The 21438-nt window shown below is 40.1% G+C and overlaps 2 protein-coding genes and 1 non-coding gene across 13 annotated transcripts in view; all 3 read left to right on the forward strand.

Annotated features, from left to right (window-relative positions):
* SYTL5 (synaptotagmin like 5) overlaps positions 1-21438 on the forward strand; it is a 286474-nt gene that overhangs the window by 95214 nt on the left and 169822 nt on the right. Inside the window, exons 1-2 of one of the 11 annotated variants that reach the window (XM_035712253.2) lie at positions 11804-11821; positions 13306-13381. The exons of the other annotated variants lie outside the window; for them this stretch is intronic. The gene's annotated coding sequence lies outside the window, so the exon portion shown is untranslated. Of the gene's footprint in view, positions 1-11803; positions 11822-13305; positions 13382-21438 lie in introns of those variants that run through there. 11 annotated transcript variants of the gene reach the window in all.
* LOC112655080 (histone H2A-Bbd type 1) lies at positions 7462-8081 on the forward strand. The gene has a single exon (XM_025439930.3). The coding sequence runs from the start codon at positions 7595-7597 to the stop codon at positions 7979-7981; it is 387 nt and encodes a 128-aa protein (XP_025295715.1). The 5' UTR covers positions 7462-7594; the 3' UTR covers positions 7982-8081.
* On the forward strand, positions 12492-12637 carry LOC112655927 (U4 spliceosomal RNA). The gene has a single exon (XR_003133963.1). It is a non-coding gene; the product is annotated as a U4 spliceosomal RNA (small nuclear RNA).

Below are 21438 nucleotides of genomic sequence, written 5' to 3' on the forward strand. Positions count from 1 at the left end.
TGGGCTTGGTGTTGGCATGAGCACAAGGCCTGGACACTAGGTTGGCCTCTTTGTGACAACAACCTTTGGGAACAGAGGTGTTTGAAGGCCCCTTCGTCCCTAAATCTGACAGATCTGACAGGAAGTGGTCATAGGGAGAGCACCTAACCATTTAGAGAGGGCCTTTGGAGCCCCAAAATAGGATTCAAGAATAAGAAGACTATCTATGAACATGAATAAATCATTTGCCTAAAGAACAAGTAACAAAGTGGCTGCTCACAGACATAATGGAGGCAGCAGATGGGATCATTAGGCCTACAATGATGTTTTTAAAGGAAAATTAATTAGCTGCCAGCATTTAAAATCAAGAATTTTTAACCTCAAGACCTCAATTACTGGCTTCTCTGGTTAAAATAAAATGTCTGGGCATACATGTTTATGTCAGATGAAGATGACTGGCTGCTGTCCCATTAATACTGGGCCTCTCTGGTTTGCTACCATGCTCACCCTTCCCTGTTATATCTCATTTATGACCCACTTCACTCATTTACAGTACTTGCCTGGCTCTTAAAGTTACTTGGGTTCATTATCCACATCATAATTTAATTGTAAAACCACAGTTTTCTGAAGGATGAAATTCTCTCCTTCCATAAATTAGAACAGTACAATGCTCTTCAAAATTGTCTTTGGTATGGGACCAATATGTTCAGTTGTACAAATTCATTGTGAAAGTATGACAGATGGTTGTATTTTACTAGGACTACAATGGAGTTTACATTTGAATCTACTTGAGTTCAGCAACATCTGAACCACTATAAACTCTGTTCAGTAAGAAGACCTCAGTCACCTAAATGTTATGGCAAAACCTGATTGCTCTAGAAGTCACTAAATGCTGACCATTTCCCAACCTGCTGTAGCTGACCAGTAACAAATAATTTAATGGCCTACATCAGCCCCCAAGTCACATTTGAATAACACTGTAAGAGTGAATTTTATTTTATTCTTTAAGGAGTATGGTTTCAAATCTATGGAAAGGCAATGAATAGGGCCTGAATTCAATGTTTCATTTAGTGTTTCTGCTTCAGAATCCTTCATGAAAACAGAACATTGATCTGTCATATATTTAGCATTCTATAATCACTGTAGGGAAAGTATCTCTAAACTTCATCTATTTAAGCAAAATCTAAAGGAAATCAGTTTGCAGGAGGGAGGCAGGTTAGGTACTGTGGTTGTGGGATATTTGGCTTCTGCAGTGTAGGATGAAAGGAATTGACCAACTCGACTGTGGAGGAGAGACTATTCATGACATACTGGTACAGAGTAGTGGCAGAAGAGGGAGGAAAGCTGGATTCTGGCCTCCCATTGCTGTGGTTTACTTGGGGGTCACATCAGCTTCCACAGCTACAAAATGAGGAGGTTGGACTAAATTGTTTCAAAGGTCTGCTCAGGGCGTACAGTTGTCAGTCTGAGCTTTTCCTAAGAAAAGTCTGTACTGATAATGGGGAAATGGGCCATAGAGGACCAGGGATGATTTTTTTTAGGGTCTCCATTTTATAGCTGAGGCCACTTTGGCCCAGAGATGATGCTCAACTCTCCCAATGTCGCATGGCAAGTGGGTAGAACAGCAACTATGACAGTTGTGTTCTGGTACCTATTGTTGAGGCTCCACTGCTACCGTATCCTGAGAAATAAACCTCAGGATATAAAGTGTTTAATGTTCTCCTCCAGGATAAAGGAGCTAATATCTTCAATACAGGGATGTTAGGGTCTCTTGGACTTCTAGGAAAGCCCAAGAAACAGCTTGCTCTCAAGAACTTTCACTTCTGTTTTATTTGGAAAAGGCCAGACGGGTTAGGATCAATGATTGATCTATATGGTACAGGTCTTTGAATTTTGCAAATCTAGGTGGTGTTCCACTGAACACTGTGATAACCATGTCATGAACCCATCTCCTTCTCAAATAAGGTGTTCTCAAAATTCTCACTCTCCACTGATAGGGTCTTGAAGGCGATTATGTGATGACCTCAGAAGCCGGTGCTTAAAAGTGTTTTTTTTTTTTTTTTTTAGATTTTATTTATTCATGAGAGACACAGAGAGAGGCAGAGATACAGGCAGAGGGAGAAGCAGGCTCCCTGTGGGGAGCTTGATGCGGGACTCGATCCTAGGACCCTAGGATCATGACCTGAGCTGAAGGCAGATGCTCAACCACTGAGCCACCCAGGTGCCCCTTAAAGTTTAATTCTGCAAGTCTTGAAGTTATGTCTTTTTTTTCCCCTTATTTGTCACAGACAAAAATCTCTGGTCTCAGTGAGGGCGACAGAACATGAGAGACACCTAACTCTGGGAAACGAACAAGGGGTAGTGGAAAGGGAGGTGGGTGGGGGGATGGGGTGACTGGGTGATGGGCACTGAGGGGGGCACTTGGTGGAATGAGCACTGGGTGTTATGCTATATGTTGGCAAGTCAAACTGCAATAAAAAATATACAAAAAAAATCTCTGGTCTGTAGATGATAATAGGGCCTTCAAAGAAGCATCAGTGTAAAGCAAATAACAAACTGGAGGAGACAGATATGTATGGCTGAGATTAACTTATCAATAATTTTCATAAGTAAAAATCTTGTGTGAGGGCATAATAACAGTAGTGCAACTACAGGTGAAATTATCTTTTTCTGTCATAGGTAAAAGAAGAAGAAGACAAGGCAGGAAGAGAGTTTTTGACTCATTGTCTATAAGCATAAAGATGTAACCCTTTTGCAAAAAAGAATGGACTAGATCCTAAGCTTAAGGATTTTAGTAAAATCCCCATTGGTATATTAGAGTTCTGCAAAAAAAAAAAAAAAAAAAAAAAAAAACTGAACCAGTAGGATGTAGGTGTGTGTGTGTGTGTGTGTATGAATGAATATGATTGGTTCACGCAGTTATCTGGTCTGACAAGTCCTAATTCTTTAAGGTAGGTCAATAGGCTGGAAACTGGCTAGATTTCTCTGTTACAGTGTGGCTAAATTCTTCTCCAAGAAACCTCAGTTTTTACTCTTTAGACTTTCAACTGATTATATGATGGTTATTTCCTTTTCTTCTAGTCAATTGGTTGTAGATGTTAATCTCATCTGAAAAGTATCTGCACAGCAACATGTAGAACTTACATTTGGTCAAATGACGACACTGTAGCCTAGCAACGTTGACACATAAAATTTAACCATTACAACAGGTAGGTTTGATGTACATCCTCAGTTGAAAAGCACTGGCCTAAAAGATGCTGGATTGAAATTTTATAAGTAAGGTTGCAACAAAATATTTCAAAGCAATAACTGAAATGATGGCTGATAACCCTATAGTTTTGTTGCCTGAATCACCAGCAGGACTCTGATAATTAGAAACATCTCATGGACAGTAAGGCCATTGACAAATCTCTAGAAATTTCCCATACAGTATAAAACATTTGAAACACTTATATTAATATTTTCTGTATTAATATTTAACATAGGGAAGTCTTAGCACTTCTTTTGGGAATTTTCTGTGCAACTCATCAACTTCTGTCCAGTAAGTCGAATTATTTCTAGCACTTCTGTTTTTGATAATGTGAAAAAATAAATCTTTATGATTTTCTAGGGACCCTGTGAAAAATCAGTTTAAAACCAAAGACAGTTTTAAGTGCAGAGATACTGCCAAGTGTTATTTCAGTTTTCATTTAAGATTGTATTTTGGGAATGGTAAAATCAAACATCGCCTGGGCATTTGCATGCTTAAGGTAGGATCATGAGGGCCTGAGAACATGAATGGTGTTGCTTGGCTATCTACTAATTCAGTGGCAAGACAAATACTTACATAAATGTATAAAAGTCCTTAAAATATTAGAAATGCAGAACTATTGTTTATTTTTTTATTTTTATTTTTATTAAAGATTTTATTTATTCATGATAGACATAGAAGGGGGGGGGCGCAGAGACACAGGCAGAGGAGAAGCAGGCTCCATGCCGGGAGCCTGAGGGAGCCTGACGCAGGACTTGATCCCAGGATTCCAGGATCATGCCCCGGGTCAAAGGCAGGCGCTAAACTGCTGAGCCATTCAGGGATCCTCTGTTTCTTTTATTGTAAAAAGAGTAACAAAACGTATGTTGAAGTCAGAATAAAGGTATATTGTGGTGAGATATGGAATCTCTGCTGCTTGGGCAGATTATATATGAAGTTACGTGGTAGGGTGAAATATGGCTTGCTGAAATACTCAGGTCCAATTCCATGGAACCCCAAAATGTTACTTTCTATTTTGCAAATGGAACTTTGTAGATGTGAGTCAGTGAAAGATAGTGAGATGGGGAGATTATCCTGGATAATTATGGTTGGCCCTAGACATCAAAGTGCCCTTTGGGGGCAAGCAGAGGGAAGCAGAGGGAAATTTGAATACAAAAGCAAACGGCAATGTGACAACTGAAGCAGGATGCTGTACTGCTGGCTTTGAAGACGGAGGCAGACGCCCTGAGTTAAGGAATGCAAAGAATTCAGCTCTAGAAGCTGGAGAAGGCAAGGAAATGGATTCTACCCTAGAGCTTTCAAAGGTCATGCAATCCTGTCCACAGCTTGGTTTTCGCAGGTGAAACTGATTTCGATTTATGGCCTAAAAGAGAATAAATGTGCATTGTTTTAAGCCACCAAGTTTGTGGCAATTTGTTAAAGCAGCCAGAGGAAGCTAACACAGGTGAAGAGTAGTCTTGTATAACCTCTTGTCAAGAGCTGACAAACACTCCAAGAAAACTTAGCCTTTTTCACAGACAACAGAACCAACTCTGTGATTGCTTCAATGTAATATTTGATTCTGAAGGACCCAGGAGCTCTTTCTGAAAATCTTGTAAACAGACCTGTCAGAACTGAACCAGATTTGGAAAAAAAATTAAAACACATTTGGTTGTTTTCAGATCCTCTTTTTAACGAACCTTCTGTAGCTTTCTGTGTGCATTCGGGTTTCATCCTTCAACATCATCTGTCACATTCTGAAACAACGTGTCACTTTACTCCAAAACAGAAACACTCTGTTTTAATCGGTCAAACAAAAAAAACCCATGTTCATTATCTTGAAACTCCTAGTGGAGTCTCATTCATGTATTTTAATTATAACTTTTAAGCAAAATCACTTGTATTTTACAGTGAAATATAGGATGAGTAATTGTGAACTTCTTTCATGTTAGCAGATTGGGCAGATTTCACAAAACCACACCTATCCCAACTTTACTTGGCCGCATACTTCCCTTATACAACTTCTCAATGTGGCAAAATGAATAGGTGCATTGGCAGGCTGAAAAATGTAACCTCTTTGTAGCATATACAGATATGAAGCAAAAGTATATGAGCTAAAATTATGCTTATCAGTGTTTCAACACTCTATCTTAAAAATTATCTAGGCATCTATTGAATGCCCATTAACTCTACCGGTCTAAAGTTAAACATTATCTAGAAATCTTGAAAATTATCTTCAAGCTGATATACTATGAATTATTATTATACTATGAATTATTGCTTTGTAGAAAGACAAGATTGTCAACAAAAAAGTTTGTCAAAACAGTGATTCGATTTGGTTAATTATAAATTTATATAATTCATAATCTTAAACAACATATGTGTAATATTAGTTCATGTGATCAGAAAATTTATAAGCTTAGGAAAAACCTACCTGAGTAGTAAATGTATATTTGTGTTATAGTTAAACTGATGAAAGAGCAAGGGCTTAGTTGTTTTCATTAAATCCAAACTATTAAGCTAAGCCCTGTTTGCCAAAGATTTACTTAAATTAGATGAATTAGATTTCTTAAAATAGTTGTGATTTGGTTTCTGGGAGTATATATATTGTTTAAATCTAGCTCATTTAAAGTGTCATAGTTCAATTTTTCAAGGAAATTTGGAAATACTCGATTTATGTAAATAAATATTTATCTAGAAATGCCAGTTATTGGGGCACCTGGGTGGCTCTGCTCATTAAGCATCTGCCTTTGGCTCAGGTCACAATCCCAGTGTCCTGGGATTGAGCAGGACAGCCCTGTGTCCTTGGGCTCCCTGCTTAGTGGAGAGTCTGCTATTCCCTCTCCCTTTGCCTTCCTTCCCCATCCCCTGCTTGCACTTGCTCTCTTGCGCTCTTTCAAATAGATAAATAAAATCTTTAAAAAAAAGAGAAATGCCAGTTAGAGCTCCACTAACTTAAGCAACGTTGTGATCTGTTAATATCATCCAGGGGTAAGAAAACATTGTACACTCACACAGAGGTGAAGACCTTTCTGAGTTACACAGAGACATATAGGCACAGAGAAACAGAGCTTATAGCTTCAGTCCTATAATTTCAGCCATGGGTCAAGTATAAACCAGAAACAGAAAATCCTATCAGTCCAGATATCAAAAAACTATTCTCAAAGGGTATGAAATTCTCAATTGATTTGAATCAACAAAGACGAGAAAATGGGATTCTCTTTTTCCTTTGACCCAACTGAGACTAAGTCTCTGTGGACCCATTTTGAGATATCTCCACATGGTCAGATCCTAAAACCAAATTCTCAACCATTTTTGTTAACAATGGAAATAACTTACTGGCTGTAAGTAAACAAAAATGCAACAGAAACACAGAAGAAAATTACAATTATTAAAAATTTAAATTAGAAAAATGAAGTCAACAAAGTACTGTAGGTACTTTGGATTCACCTAGAAGAAACAAGACACTTCTGGGTATCAACTGAGAATTAGGTACACTTCAGTATCTATGAATTTTTACCTGGGTCTGACAGGTGAACACACTAGGCATATCAATGTGACCTCCAAAACAGAAGATTTTTTTTTTTTTTTTTGAGAGAGAGAGAGAGAGAGAGAGAGAGAGAGAGAGAGAGAGAGAGAGAGGAGTTGGGAGGACTGGAGGGAGAGAGAGAGTATTAAGCAGGCTTCACAGAGCCTGACACAGGGCTCAATCTCATCAACCTGAGATCATAAACTAAGCCAAATTCATCCAGGCACCCCCAGAAGATATTTTCAAACAGTAAAATCATGACCAGTACACAGATATGAAATGGAAATGTTAAAAGTTTCTTTTGACTCTTGAGGAATTGGCAGATGTTGTAATCAATTCCAAAGAGAATCTGAAGAATATAAAAATATTGATAATATTTAAATGTGTAAATGAGGGAAAATTGGTTTTGTTTTGGACCTCTACTGGACAGCATTCAGTATGTCTGTTGGTGACTGACAGTTTATAAAGGGCTGTAAAAGAGCTCAAGACAATGCAAGGCTAAAATCAGATAACTAGGAGTGGAGTATCCTAAAGACAGGGCAGTGTTTACATTGAAACATTCATTTCCTTTTTTATGCTAGACTATTAAAGTCAAGTAGAAAGCATTCCCTCATACAGAGGATCCAATCAACAGGGACGCCAGGTTTCTGTCATAGATGTTTCCAGGGCAGTCGTGATGAGGCCCCAGTGACCCCGATGACATCACAATGTGAGTTGTCATAAAGCTGACTCCCAATGACCTCCAGTCACTGACCAGTGCGGCCCACAGTAAGCAGGAGTGAGCACTGGTATCCTGACGGACCAAGGCCAGTGGGATCGTTGGGCTGGGCTGATCAGGGCCAAACGCAGCCACCAACATGTCTGGAGAAAGAGGCCCCGGGCATTCCCGTAGACCGAGGAGGCACGGCCTGTCCCGCTCCAGAAGAGCCGAACTGCAGTTCCCCGTCAGCCACGTGGACCGCCTCCTGCGCGAGGGTTGCTACGCCCACCGCTTAAGCTCATCCACACCTGTGTTCCTGACCGGCATCCTAGAGTACCTGACATCCAACATCCTGGAGCTCGTGGGCCAGGAGGCCTGCAACAGCCACAAGATGCGCATCACCCCCGAGCACATGCAGAAGGCCCTGGGCAACAACCAGTACCTGAGCCAACTCTTTGAGGAGAACACCTACTCCCAGGGGGATGGGATGGTCCAGGCCAGGAAGTGGTCAGGCCCGGGCACTGGGGCCGACAGCCGCATCTAGTCGCCAGAGCCAACAGCCTCGTCTAGTCGCCAGAGCGGCACGCAGATGAGGGGGGCCTGCTCCTCTGGGGGCACCAGCCATTAAAGGGTTGAAGCCCAGGGCCGTGCCTCTGACTAGTTTCTGTCCTTCGAGTCGGCGGGGTCTGTGAGACACCCAGGAGGAGATCTCCCGTGGGGAGCGGAGGGCGGAAGGGGTGATCAGTGTGGGAGGCTGCAGTCCAGCGTTTCAGGGAGGTGTTTCTCTGGGGACTGTTTGGGGGGAAAGGCCCTGGGGGGAGTAGCTGGCTGCAGAGGAGAGATTTCCTCAGGTCTCTGAGCAAGTCAAGGCCTGCGGGCTGAGAGATTGGCAGCGGGTGGGGGGCTTCCCAGGCATGTTGAGTTCCCAGAACCATGGTGGTAACTGGGGAGGTCTCGAAGCTCGTGACTGAGGTGCCAGGAGCTTTATTCATGAGAAGGGAACGTGTAGAAGTCAGGAGGTGATGGCAGTGCGGGTGGATGGAGAGGATGGCAGAGCAGTTGACGTGAACTTGATGGCATGAGCTTTACGTGAAGATTGAGGGGCGATGGGGAACCCATGAAGAGGTATACAGAGTGGAACGGTGCTCAGGTTGATTTCATTCACTGATACCCTGCCTCATTCCAGAAAGGGACCTAGGACAGATAATATTAGTGCTGTGATAACATTTTGTGGAGTATGTCCTTGTGTCCTCTCCTCTGGACACTGGTATGTTCATTAGTAACATCAAAGGTATTATCTGGCCTAAGACTTGCAATCCTAGAAGTTTTTAGTGGTTATTAATAATTGATTGATTGATTCGAGAGGAAGAGGAGGGAGGAGGAGAGGGAGAGAGAGAATCTTAGGCTCCACGTGGAGTCTGACTCGGGGTGCGATCTCACAACCCTGAGATCGTGACTGGAGCTGATATCAAGAGTCCAATACTAAACCAACTGAGCCACTCAGGTGCCCCTTAGTAGATTTATTTCTAAATACACTCCATCATAATCACATTAGCCTCATTCTCAGATGAAACACCTAATCTGTCTATGGCCATATAGTTGATGGAGCGATCTAGACTTATCAGTGTCTGCACATTTGGAGAGATATAAGTATGTTTTCTGTAAGTTCTGTCCCAAGTGGGGGGACTCACAAGTACATGTAATTCTTATAAACAGTCTTGTGTGTTTTAGGTTAAAAATAGTGTCACGTAAAGTGTCTGGCAGTCTGTTCTCTTCCTGTGACTGTCAACATTTAACATTTTCTCTTGTTCATGTATGCTCAGGGCCACCCCCTCTGTTAACCCCTGACATGTCATAGAGGGCTGCTCAGAGGTTGCCCAGGCACCTTCAACAATGGGGTCAGAGGAGCTGGGTTGGCCATCCCAATTCACCACTTTCTGGCCTTGTGATCCTGGACAGTCCTCTATTCTGTCTGAGCAACACTTTCCTAATGTGTGAAATGGGGATAATAAGAATTCCTCCATCATTGGATTTTTGCAAAAACATAAAGTTAATGTGTGCCTGTAAACTGCTACATAACACAGTGCCTGGCACAGAGTGTGCCCTTAACGAATAGCTGTGTGTGTCTCTCCCTTTTGGTAGACGAGATGCTTACATGTACTTCCCCAAGTGCTCCTGCACCTGGTTTTCCCATGACTGCTGGGTGCTTGGGCCACTGGCTGTGAAAGCACAGCCTGCTGAGTCCTGTGGAGACACAGAGGAGTGCTCCAATAGAGGAAGAAGCCAGAAGTATGCCTGGGAACCAGACAGGCCTCAGCCTGATTTCCTCTCTGCTCCCCTCTGCCTGGTGACTCACCCTCCCTCTGCCTCCCTCCACCATCTGTCTAAGCAGAAAGACTTGGCTTGGCCTGTATCTAATTCACAGAAGTATCCTGAGAATAATAATGTGGAGGTTGGATTTAGAGCTTGTTAGAATATGTGTTTCTATAAATCCAAGAAACCTTTCTTGACATATACTGCCCCTTCAGCCAAGTATTTACAGAAACATTGTCAAGATGTCCACCTCACAAAATTTTTTTTTCCAGATTTCATTAGTTTCGTAGTAATACAGTGACAGTCGTTTGAGGTAAGTTCAAGGAGCTACCACAGCCAGCTGTGGCCTCCTTAGCAGCTTTTCTCTCTGCCAGCATCCTCTCCTTCTGTTTGGCTGGGTATTTCCTGGGATTTTATTGGGCCCCAGGTTGTGACAGTGGTCCTGGTAGGCCTTGGCCACCTGTGCAAACTTCTCTAGCTCCTTGGTAATTTGTTGTAGAGAGCCAGGAAGCCCTCCTAGCCTTAGCCAGGTTTACCTCTTACTCTACTCTTCATGTGAGTTGGCAAGCAGGCCTCTCCCCAGCAACTACCTGTGGAGATTAGCCAGGTTCTGGTCTCCTATAAGTGTAGGAGGCACATCAGCTTCCATGGCCATAAAATGGGGAGGTTGGACGAAGTCATTTTAATGGTCTGCTTGAGGTATATGCACAATTACCAGTCTATGAGCTTTTTCTAAGAACTTCTATACTAACAGTAAGTGGGGGCATGGGGGACAGGGCCTTTTTAAGTTTCTCCATTTTATATCTGAGGCCAGTTTGGCCCCAGGAGGGTAATCAGCTCTCCCAGCATCACAATGAGTAGGAGAGCTTGTCTCTCTTACCTGTAGTTGAGGCTCTTTCATCTCTGATATCCTGAGAAATGGGCCTCGAGATGGAAAGTGTTTCATGTTCTCCCCCTGGGAAAAAGAAGCCAAACTCTTCTGTACTGATCTTAGTGTCTCTTGGATCTAGGAAAGCACTGTCAACAACTCACTTGTGTTTTATTTGGGAAATCCTGTTAAGTTAGTATAAAAGGACTGATTTCATACTTTGATTTTATCTTTGTACTTTGTAAATGTAGGTCTTGTTCCACTGTATCTTAGGTTGAACAATGTCATGAACACTTCTCCTTTTCAGTCAACTTGATCTCAAAATTCTGAGTCTGTCTACTGACCTGATCTTAAAGGTGGTTATGTAATGATATCAGAAGCCTGTACTGAAGAGCTCATTCTTAGAAATACCTGTCCTCTTCCTGGGGATTCTCAGACAGTCATACTTTGTTGAAAACAAGCTCCTTGTCCCGTTGCAGATTGTACGGTCTTGGGGGAACCATCAAACAAAAAACAATCCAGAGGAGACAGACATTTATAATGACTGTGGTTAACTTATTACTGATAATTTTCACAAGTGAAAACTTTCATGGGAGAGCATAAGAATAATGCAAGTGAAGAGGAAATTACTTTTTTGTGTATGTGTGGCATGCAAAAGGAGATAATAAAGCCAATTCACAAAATGAGTTTTGGACAAAAAGTCTACTAACCTAATGAGTAAGATTATTTTAGAAAAAGTCTGGAGTGGGTTCTGAACCTGTGTATTCTAATGAAATCTCTAGGGATAAGCTTTATATACACCCTCAGTTCGAAAGCACTGGCCTAGAAGATGCTAGTTGCAAATTAAAATCATAAGATTGCCATTAAACATTTAAAAATAACAAATTACATTGATAACTGTAATATTGTTGCCTTAATATCATCAAGGATAGAAGCAGTGGCCAGTGAGAATACTGACAAAGCTCTAGGAACTTCCTTTCCTATATATGCTACAATTTCTAAAATATTTATGTGAATAATGTTATTCCTATTCATATTTAACCTAGAGAAAGTTGATCAACTCTTTTGAGAATTTTTTTCCCATGCAACTCATAAACAATAGTATATCAGATAAACCTCATAATTCTAGCACCTTTTTTTTTTTTTTTTACAAGGCGACAATCTTCATGATTTTCAGTGCCTTCTGGAAGGTCTCAAAGAGTTGTAAGTGCAAAATATCCTTTGAAATATTATTTTGTTTTATTTTTCATTTAGGATTCATTTTGAGGATGGAAACAGTAAAATTGCCAGGACATTTGAGCAAGATAGGATTATGGAAGCTTCAGAACATGAATGGTTGTAGCTTGGCTACCTGTTACAGTGGCTGTGTAATAACCATTCAAAAGTTATGTAACTTCTCAGATTTCTTTTAGTTTAAAGAACATAATCAGAGTCATGATGAAGTCAGACAAATGGTAGAAAGGTTTTCTATTGCAATAAAATCTCTGCTTTTCTGGGTAGATTACAAAGAAGGCAGTTCTGAGAAACTGATTTTGAACTTCTGACTTTGAGAACTGTGAGCAAATAAACACACTGTATGTGTTTTTAAAGCCATGAAGTTTTCAGTAATTTGTTGCAGCAGTCATAGGAAACTCATGTAGTTAAGGAGGGTCTTTTTGCAGTCTCTTAGGGCAGATCCATACTGTAACAGAATTTGCTCTTTCTTACTGAGAACAAATCAAATTCTCAGATTGAGTTAATATTCAATAAAATATTTGATGCTAAAGTAACCACAGTCTCCTTTTGAAAATCTTAGGAATAAACTTCTGAAAATTGCGTCCAGTTTGGAAACCTTTAGGACAGATTTGTGTTCCTTTTCGAATTCTCTTTTTGCAGCTTTGCACAGTGGGAGTATCATAGCCAATGAGGTTTATCTGAGGTGCAATTATTGCTAATTGAAACAAATTCTCTTTTTGCAACCCTTCTGCAGCTTTCTGCCCATGTCACTTTTGTATTTCAGTATCCTCATGCCTATTCTGGAACAAGAAGCCATTTTACCTTAGCACACCAATACCTTATAGGCTATAACATATCCAAAATAAAACAGACTGCGATGGTAGGTCAGAAAATTAAAACTAGAGAAAGAGAGTCAACATCATTGTATTGATGCTTTAGATTCACCTGAACCACCAAGACAAGACATGCCTAGGCTTAAACTCTGCATGAGGTACACTTCTCTGACCAAGAAATTTACCTAGTTCTGGCAGGTGAATGTATTGAGAATTTCTGTTCGACCTCTAAGATGGTTAGAAGATTATTTTCAGAACAAGATAACATCATGACATTTATACAGATATGAAATAAACATGTTAAAAGGTTTTCATTAACTCATGAGAGAACCAGCAGATGCTATACCCATTTAAAAGAAGTACAATGAACAGACACAGTAATGTCACCCAGAGTTCAGAGCTCTGGGATGGAAGCTCTGTTCTAAAGTGTTGAGCTACAGGCCAAGGGCACAGCTTCAAACCATAAAGGACTATTTTCAGGCCTTGAAACCCAATGGATCTTGCTGGTTGGATTGAGAAATTTGGGGGGAATGGTGACTCTTCTTTCTTAGTTCTCCTTAGTTGAAATAGAATATGCATAACTCTTCTCCTATGCTTGTACCACCATTGTATTTTGAGAGTAAATAACTTATTTTCTAGTTTCACAAGTCCACAAATGGAGAGGAACTTTGTCCCAAGACAGATCATTCCAGAATCTCACCCACATCTGATTTAGGTAATGGGATTTTATACTTTGAGTTGGTACTGAAATGGGTTGAGACTTTTGGGGTTGAATGGGGTATTTTGAATGTGGGATGGGCATGAATCTCTAAGGGCCAAAGGTTAGACTTTGGTAGGCTGCATAATGGTCACAAAAGATATCCAGGTTTTAGTCCATAAACTTGTGAATGTTACCTTAAATGGGAAAAGAGATTTTACAAATATGATTAAGTAAAGGAATTTGAAATGGGGAAAGTATCTTGGATTATATGGATGAGCCCTAAATGCAATCACAAGTGTCCTTTAAGAGGAAGCTAGAGGGAGATTCAGTATAGAAGAGGGAGGAATGGTGACTGCTGAAGCAAGATGGTAGGCTATTGACTTTGAAGATGGTGAAAGGGGCCACAGACAAAGAATACAAGGAATGCATCCTTAGGTGTTAGAAAAGGCAAACAAGTTCTCCCCCAGAGCCTGTGGAGAGAGAGTGGCTCTGTCAACGCCCAGAGATTAGCCCAGTGAAAGTGATTTCAAACTTCTGACCTCCAGAACTGTAAGATAAAAAATGCATGTTGCTCTAAGCCACCAAGATTGAGGTAATGTGGTACAGTAGCCTAAGGAAACTAATGTGCCTCCCAGATAAACTATATATCCAGTCAAATCAGCATCTGCTTCTAAAGAAACCCACACTAAGACACTAGGAGAAGATAAAGGATACAGCAGCTAGTTAATTTATCCCATCTCCACTGAAGTTGGCCCCTACCACCTTCCCTTCACATGATTCATATGATTATGTTTTGAGATGGGTTAAAATTGCACAAGACTTGTAAGACTGAACAGCAAATAGGTTTTTCATAACACTTAAATTTTGTCAAACATGAATCCCTTGGGAGACTTTTCACTCTGATGAAGTAACTGGTACCAGACTAGCCCTTCTGCCATAAACAACCATAAAACTGGATAGAATAAAAATAACTTAAAAAAAAAACCTGGATAGAATATATGAGCTGACTGTTTGGGGGCATTGTACAACAGGCAGCACAATGCTGTAATTTCTGAGAGAAAAGAAACCCACAAGGTAGCTCAACCATCCCTCCATTTCTCTGCCTGGGGAAAACTTCCCAGTGGCATATTTTGCTGGATTCCAGGCAGAGCAATAGTGACGCTGCTGGACCGAGAAGGCAGGAATCAGAGTTCAGTTTGAATTGAACAGAGTTCAATTTGAAGAAGCTGAAATTTTTAAGACGAGGCATCACAGAAGAAGTAGCTATATAAAGGAAGGTCTTCAAAAGTCCATTTGGAGGTTTTCCAAGCGTTTTTGGCTGAGAACTGGGCTGCATGTTCATAGGGCTAGACTACCTAGGAGTGGCTAGAGGGTACAGATTTGAGAACGGACAGATATTACCAGTTGGCCCATGCTGGGGGATGTGGAAGCTCCAAGCAATAAGAGTGAAGAGATCTTGCTAATACCTCATTAATCTCGTGGGCATCCACCTGAGATCCCAGAAGCCTTAGGAATAAAGACCGTGCCCTAAAGTAAAACCTATAATAGATCTACCCTTGAAAATTGTAAAACCCTACCCTTATGAGATATGGAGAAGAGATAGCATTTGGAGTCTGATACCTTAAAATGAACCAGGCTTGGGGAAGACCTTAGATTTTCTACATACCTACCTTAACAAAGCATAAAACCAAACCTATTGAACTGCCTACTAGAACAGAAATCAACACTCTTCAGAGTAAGATAGCTGAATCTAGAATCTCTAAACATATCCACACTGCCCAGTGAACAATAAAAATTATTCAACATGCAAAGAAACAGGAAAATATGACCTCTGGTCAAGAAAAAAAGAAGCCAAGATGCTCAGTTGTTGGCCTTTTAAGACAATGACTTTAAAGCAATTATTCTGTGGTTAAAGAACTACAGGAGAATATGTTCAAAGAATAAAAGAAATATGGTCTTAATGAATGAACAGGGAGGGAATTTCAGCAGGTAAGTGGAAACTATAAATAACCAAATAAAAACTTTAGAACCTACCTAGGAATTGGAAAGACTCACTTTTCCATATGCTTCCCAGTTTTTAAACCCCAGAAACAACTATGTCAGCTTTTGCACATCTGCCTGCTGTTTGTCTCACTTGCTCACTTTGCTCACTTTGCTCACTTTTAAATGCAAGAAATCCTTTAGAACTTAAAATTATAATAACCAAAATAAGAATACACTAGCTGGGCTCAACATCAGCTTGAAGGTGGCCAAAGAGAGTCAGTGAACTTAAAGACAGATAAATAGGAGTTATCCAATCAAAAAACAAAAACAGAACAAAATAGATATCATTGAGACACTTTTTTAAAACATAGGAAGTAATAACTCTCTTGGTACTTAAAGTCAGACCCCATCTTCTACTCAATTCCCTGGCACCCCAAAGGGCCATTGCATCTAAAATGAGGCCTGCTATGATCATATAAATGAACAATCATGTTGGGGAAATAATCTTCCAGAATTTTTACTGACTCCAAATTAAGATGCAGTATAGTAAAATATTAAGAAAATTTCACTCATTATCTAATGTTCAGCCAAGCAGCCACATCCTGTTGCAGTTATCTTTTAAAAATTATACATACAAAAAGAAATTATATGTACACAGTGAAGTATCATAGTTAGACACACAGACTGTGGTGCTGGAGTGCCTGGATTTAACTTCTGGCTCTACCATTTACTAATTGGGTAACTGTAGGCAAAATGCCTACTTTGCCCATGTGTAGTAGGGAGATAGTAAGAGTTCATACTTAATAAATTTTTGAACTTGTGGGAAATGATATATGTAACAAACTTGGAATTGCACCTGGCACATATGTGTTATCATTAAGTATATTTTTTTCTCAGATCTTTTGAGAATAGAATATTATAAGGAACAGAATATTAAAATAATGAATCCCCTTTAAAACATTAATTTAAATAATATCTCATTTCACAAATCTTCCAAAATGCGCTTTAGCAGATGAAACAGCTCTTACCTTTCCCCTGCTGATCAACAGAGACATTCCTTTTTGAAAGTGGACATACTGCCTGCTTCATGGAATAGCTGTCCACCACAGATAAACATTACTCTGTGCTACTGGGTGTGTTCAGTGTGTAAATAGATTGTGGGAACACGAGAGGCTGGTTTTTCAAGTTCCTGCTCCTAGCACTCCATGAGGGTCAAGTAGACCAGCGTTCCCCGATTGGTGTGTCTGAAAGAAAACTGTGTCTACAAAATGTTCTAGTCATCAGATTGAGGTAAGAATAATGTGTTTAGGGGTCTTCAGTGTGACGTCTCCTTTCTTGATTTTTGTATTTTTGTGTGTTGAGGGGTTGGGATTTGTCAGGAAATGAATGACTTCTTCCACCATTTGATATGAGATTTTATGACGAGAGGAGGAGGATAGGAATATATAAAGAACATTTTGGCTGTTGGACTGCTATATAAATTTGATGGCTTGAGAAGGGAAATCTATCTTCTTGTTTTTAGCACTTAATTTAATCTACAAATTGAAACATTGCACTAAATCCTAACGAAAAAATGAGTGTCTACATAAGCAAATATGTATCCTTGTGACATAGATCAGGTTCACAGCAAAAGTATTGTCACTTTGCTGAAAACCTCTCATCCCTCTCGATAGAAGTTCTGTTCTGAATTTCATTTGTTAAAAAACTCAGATGTTTTATTTAGTGTTGTTGAGCTATAATCCTGTTCTTGATATGGTTAAATATCCACTGTGGTTGTAAATTTAGTAGAAAGATTGCTAAAGCCTGAACTCCCAGGAATAATTTCAACATGAAGGTGAGGTTTTAATACCATGAGGGGACGAGATACTGAGTGAATATGAATATACACTAGAAAGATGCATCAGATTTTGAAAATTACTCTTTAATATGGATTGTTTTAGTTAGCAGTACTATCTTCCTCGTTTAAGGGAAAATACATTTTGCCGCATAATACATCAAACTCTGTACTTGGGAGAAAAAAGGAGTTATCTATATCAAGTATTCAAAATTGTAAGTTGCAAATATTACTCATATGTGATAATGTATTTAAAAATACACCTTAAATCTGAGCCTCCTTAAAACATCTTTTAAACGCAGGAATTTAGTGTTCAGGTTTTTTTGCTATATAATAAGTTGCTTATATGTTGTTTGGGTACCAGCTTAAGCACAAGACTGTTATAATTTATACCCTGTGGCTTAAGTGCATGATGACATTCAAATGGACTCTGGTGAGATCCTTAAATAGATCTATACATCCCTGAGTGTAAACACACATGCACGCATGCGCGCACACACGCACATACACATTTACATATGGGCAACTAATACTGGGGAAACAGGTAAGGGAGATGATGAGAAAATGTGTCTTTGTTGTCAAATGTTTATCCCATGTGCTTATGATTTTCTGAAATTCTCTGCAAGCGTCAGTTTGGGAATTAGGTTTGCGCTGCCATTCGTTTTATTCTAGCTTGATAATGTCTTCTAATAAGTTTAGGGAATGAAATAATGTTTCTACTCCTTTGTGGCCTGGAGGCACATTTGGTGTGTTCCTTGAAACTACTCTCTCTTACTTATTTAGTATGTTAAGGAAATGCAACTTTAATACGTGAAATGAGCAGTTTGTTTTACCTAACTGAGCTCTGTTATACAATGGCATATGTTATGACTGTTTTGCCAGCATATGTAATAACTTAGCTAATCATCTTCAGTACTTCCTATTTAGAATTTACTCGTAACTGTTTTGTGCATCCCATATGCTGCTCGTGCATGTGCTCTCCCTCACACATTCAACCCCACACATGCATTCCTGCTTTTGAATGATTTCACAGGATTCTTTAACTTCTCTCCAACTTGGGTCCATTCCTGGCTCTGTCTTTCTGTGAGTAGTGCCATTGTTTCCTCTGACTTCTGCTTACCGTGCTTTCTCCACATCTTCCGTCATGCCTAGCCCATAGACTTCTCTCTTTTTTTTTTAAAAAAAGAGTATGTATGTATGTATGTATGTATGTATTTATTTATTTATTTATTTATTTATTTATTTATTTATGAGAGACACAGAGATGCAGAGACATAGGCAGAGGGAGAAGCAGGATCCTCACTGGGAGCCCGATGCGGGACTCAATCCTGGAACCCTGGGATCACACCCTAACCCGAAGGCAGATGCTCAACCGCTGAGCCACTCAGCTGTCCCTAACCCATAGGCTTCTAATTCTACTGGTTCCATTGCTTCCATCACTTGTAGAGCTTGCGACTGGAGTGGCTACCTTAAGTTCTGGAAGATCATGTGGAAGTCCAGCAGATGTCCGTACAAAACCTATTAAATATATAGTATTCTAGGATAGGAAATTTCCTCAATCTGATTTCTCTCTCCTTTCAGCAAAACACATCTCTAGGAAGTACTTAATAAACTCAGCCCCTTACTGCCTTATGACCTATTTTATCTCTTTTAAAACCTAAATTTCTTTAAATTTTCCTGCAATTACAATAACATCTATCTTCACCTGATTGTCATTGTACTTCCTAGGGTCACTTGTGATGCTATTAAGAAAAGGAATTATATTCATTCATTTATTTATCCATTCAATAAATATGATGGCTATGCATCAGGCACTGCTATAAACTGAGGTTACAGTATGCAACACCCAGGTTGACCTTTAGGCATTTCTAGTCTACTTAGGAAAGATGTTAATTTACCCAAATAATTCATTTCAATTATGTTAAGTGCCATGAAGGATACTTTTCCAAATCCTCCTCCTGTTTGACTACTTTGCTCTATGTGACGTTCATGATCATTTCCTACTTCTTGAATTCTCCCTTCCTCATCATCCATGACTCTATATTATCTATTCAACTACTTGTCTACCACTTTCCCCCTTGTCTCCTTCTCTTCTCTTCCCTACTCGGTTGTTCCTCCAGAGGTTTATTATTTGCCCCATAATCTCTTAACTACTTTTTTCTTGCCTGTGATGTCTCATCAACCCATAGTTTTAAATATCATAGTTAAAAATATTTTAAATAATGCCTCTAAGATACCCTTTTCCAGGTTTTTCCATCTACTATGTATTTTCCCACTTGTATGTCCTGCTGTCACCTAATATTCATCTGTGGTTGTAGCCAAACACACTGTCTTTTATATCCTCCTCTTTCATCCAGGTTTCTGCTAATGGTGTTGAGGATCTCCTGGTTTCTCACATATGAAACCTTGGAGCCCCTTTGGCTTCTGAGTTTTCCTTTGCTTTCGATACCCAAACCATTACCAAGTCTTAGCATTCTCTTTATGATGATGTGTCTAGACTCTATCCTTTCCCCCATAGCTTTTCTGTAATTTTTTTCTTTAATACTTTATTCTCTCATCCTCTCCTCCCTCAGGCTGAGAGCCACCTAGATAGAACTCAAGGCCTGAGTCAGACCCTACCTCTACCAGAAAGTGATATGTCATGGATATCTTCTTTTGTCCCAACCTTGGGGACAGAAGTATGAGTGTGAGAGAAAGAACACAGGCTTTGGTTGCCAAAGATCCAGCTGTAGGTTCTGATTTTAACATCTGGTCCTTCCTTTGCCTTTGATCTTTCTGTGAGCTTCAGCGTCCTCGTGCTCATCCTATCTCACACAGTGGTCACAAGGAACAGATAGGATCATGGAGGTGAACATAATTTTAAACTGTGAAGCACTATAAATATCAAAGTAAGATTTGTGAATAGAAGAATGAATTGGAGGCCAGGGACCGAGGTTCTGGGTCTTAAATACTGGGACAAAGGGTGGCTCAGTGGTTGAGCATCTGCCTTTGGCTTGGGTCATGATCCCAGGGTCCTGGGATCAAGTCCTGCATCTGGCTTCTCACAGGAAGCCTGCTTCTCCCTTTGCCTATGTCCTGCCTCTCTCTGTGTGTCTCTCATGAATGAATAAATAAAATCTTAAAAACAATACTAGGGCAGTATAGTATAGGGATTGAGAGCCTGGACTCTGTAGCCAGACCACCTGAGTTTGAATCCTGGAGCTACTACTTAACAGCTATGGGAAATTGGGAAATTTAGTTAGCATCTCTGTTCCCGAGTTTCCTTCTCTGTAACATGAGGGTAGTAATAATTTCTACTCAAAGGGGTGTTGTAGGTTTGGCAGGGTTAATAGATATAAAATACTTAAAAACAGTGGCTGGTGCATCATTCAGCGCTCTCTCAGTGTGAAAGTGGTGGTGAGGACCAGTGTGGCAGTATGTGGGTACAAAGTGGAAATGATTTATTAGAATGGAGTCCCCATATGGGGACCAGGGGTCACATCCAGGATGGAAACGGAGCAATAGAGTAGACACTTATACCTGGCTGAATCCTTCATGACTCAGACAAAAAATGCTCCTCCTATCTGGGGCAGAATTGAGCAAATGTACATCGAGGGGCTATGAATATTCTGAGCAACCGCTTGAGGTTCAAGGCTGGGGATAGTGGTCTTTCGGACGCCTTTGGTGGGGCATCAAAGAAAAAGGAATGGTACGGGATGCCTGGGTGGCTCAGTGGTTGAGCATCTGCCTTCGGCTCAGGGTGTGATCCCTTGCCCGGGATCAAGTCCCGCATTGGGCTCCCTGGGAGGAACCTGCTTCTCCCTCTGTCTGTGCTTCTGCCTCTCTTTCTGTGTCTCTTATGAATAAATAAGTAAAATCTTAAAAAAAGAAAAAGGAATGGTAAATAGTTTGCCCTTTCAAGTCATGAAATATGGTAGTATTTCATGGAATCAAAATATCAGTATCCAGATGTCTAAATGTTAAGAAAGCAGACTTAACTATCCTCTGTGTTCTAAGAATTTCTTTCAGTAACAAGCATAGGCTTGTAACATTTCAGAGTGCAAGGCACCTTAGAAATGCTATTCCTCTCAATTTACAGGCTCACTGGCCAGAGCATGTATTTTTACTAGCACAGGAGTAGTTCACTTTGGATGAGAGTCTTTCTTTTCCATGTTAAGAAAAGACAAATAATAATACTTAGAACATTCCAAAAGTGGTTCTAAGTGCTTTAAATTAATTACTTAAATTAATACATTTAGATTTAATTAAATAAATA

This window comes from Canis lupus, chromosome X, assembly GCF_003254725.2.
Source record: "Canis lupus dingo isolate Sandy chromosome X, ASM325472v2, whole genome shotgun sequence".
Taxonomy (NCBI): domain Eukaryota; kingdom Metazoa; phylum Chordata; class Mammalia; order Carnivora; family Canidae; genus Canis; species Canis lupus.

Coding starts and splice junctions, on each gene's coding strand:
- LOC112655080 (XM_025439930.3), top strand. CDS start 7,595: ATGTCTGGAGAAAGAGGCCCCGGGCATTCCCGTAGACCGAGGAGGCAC.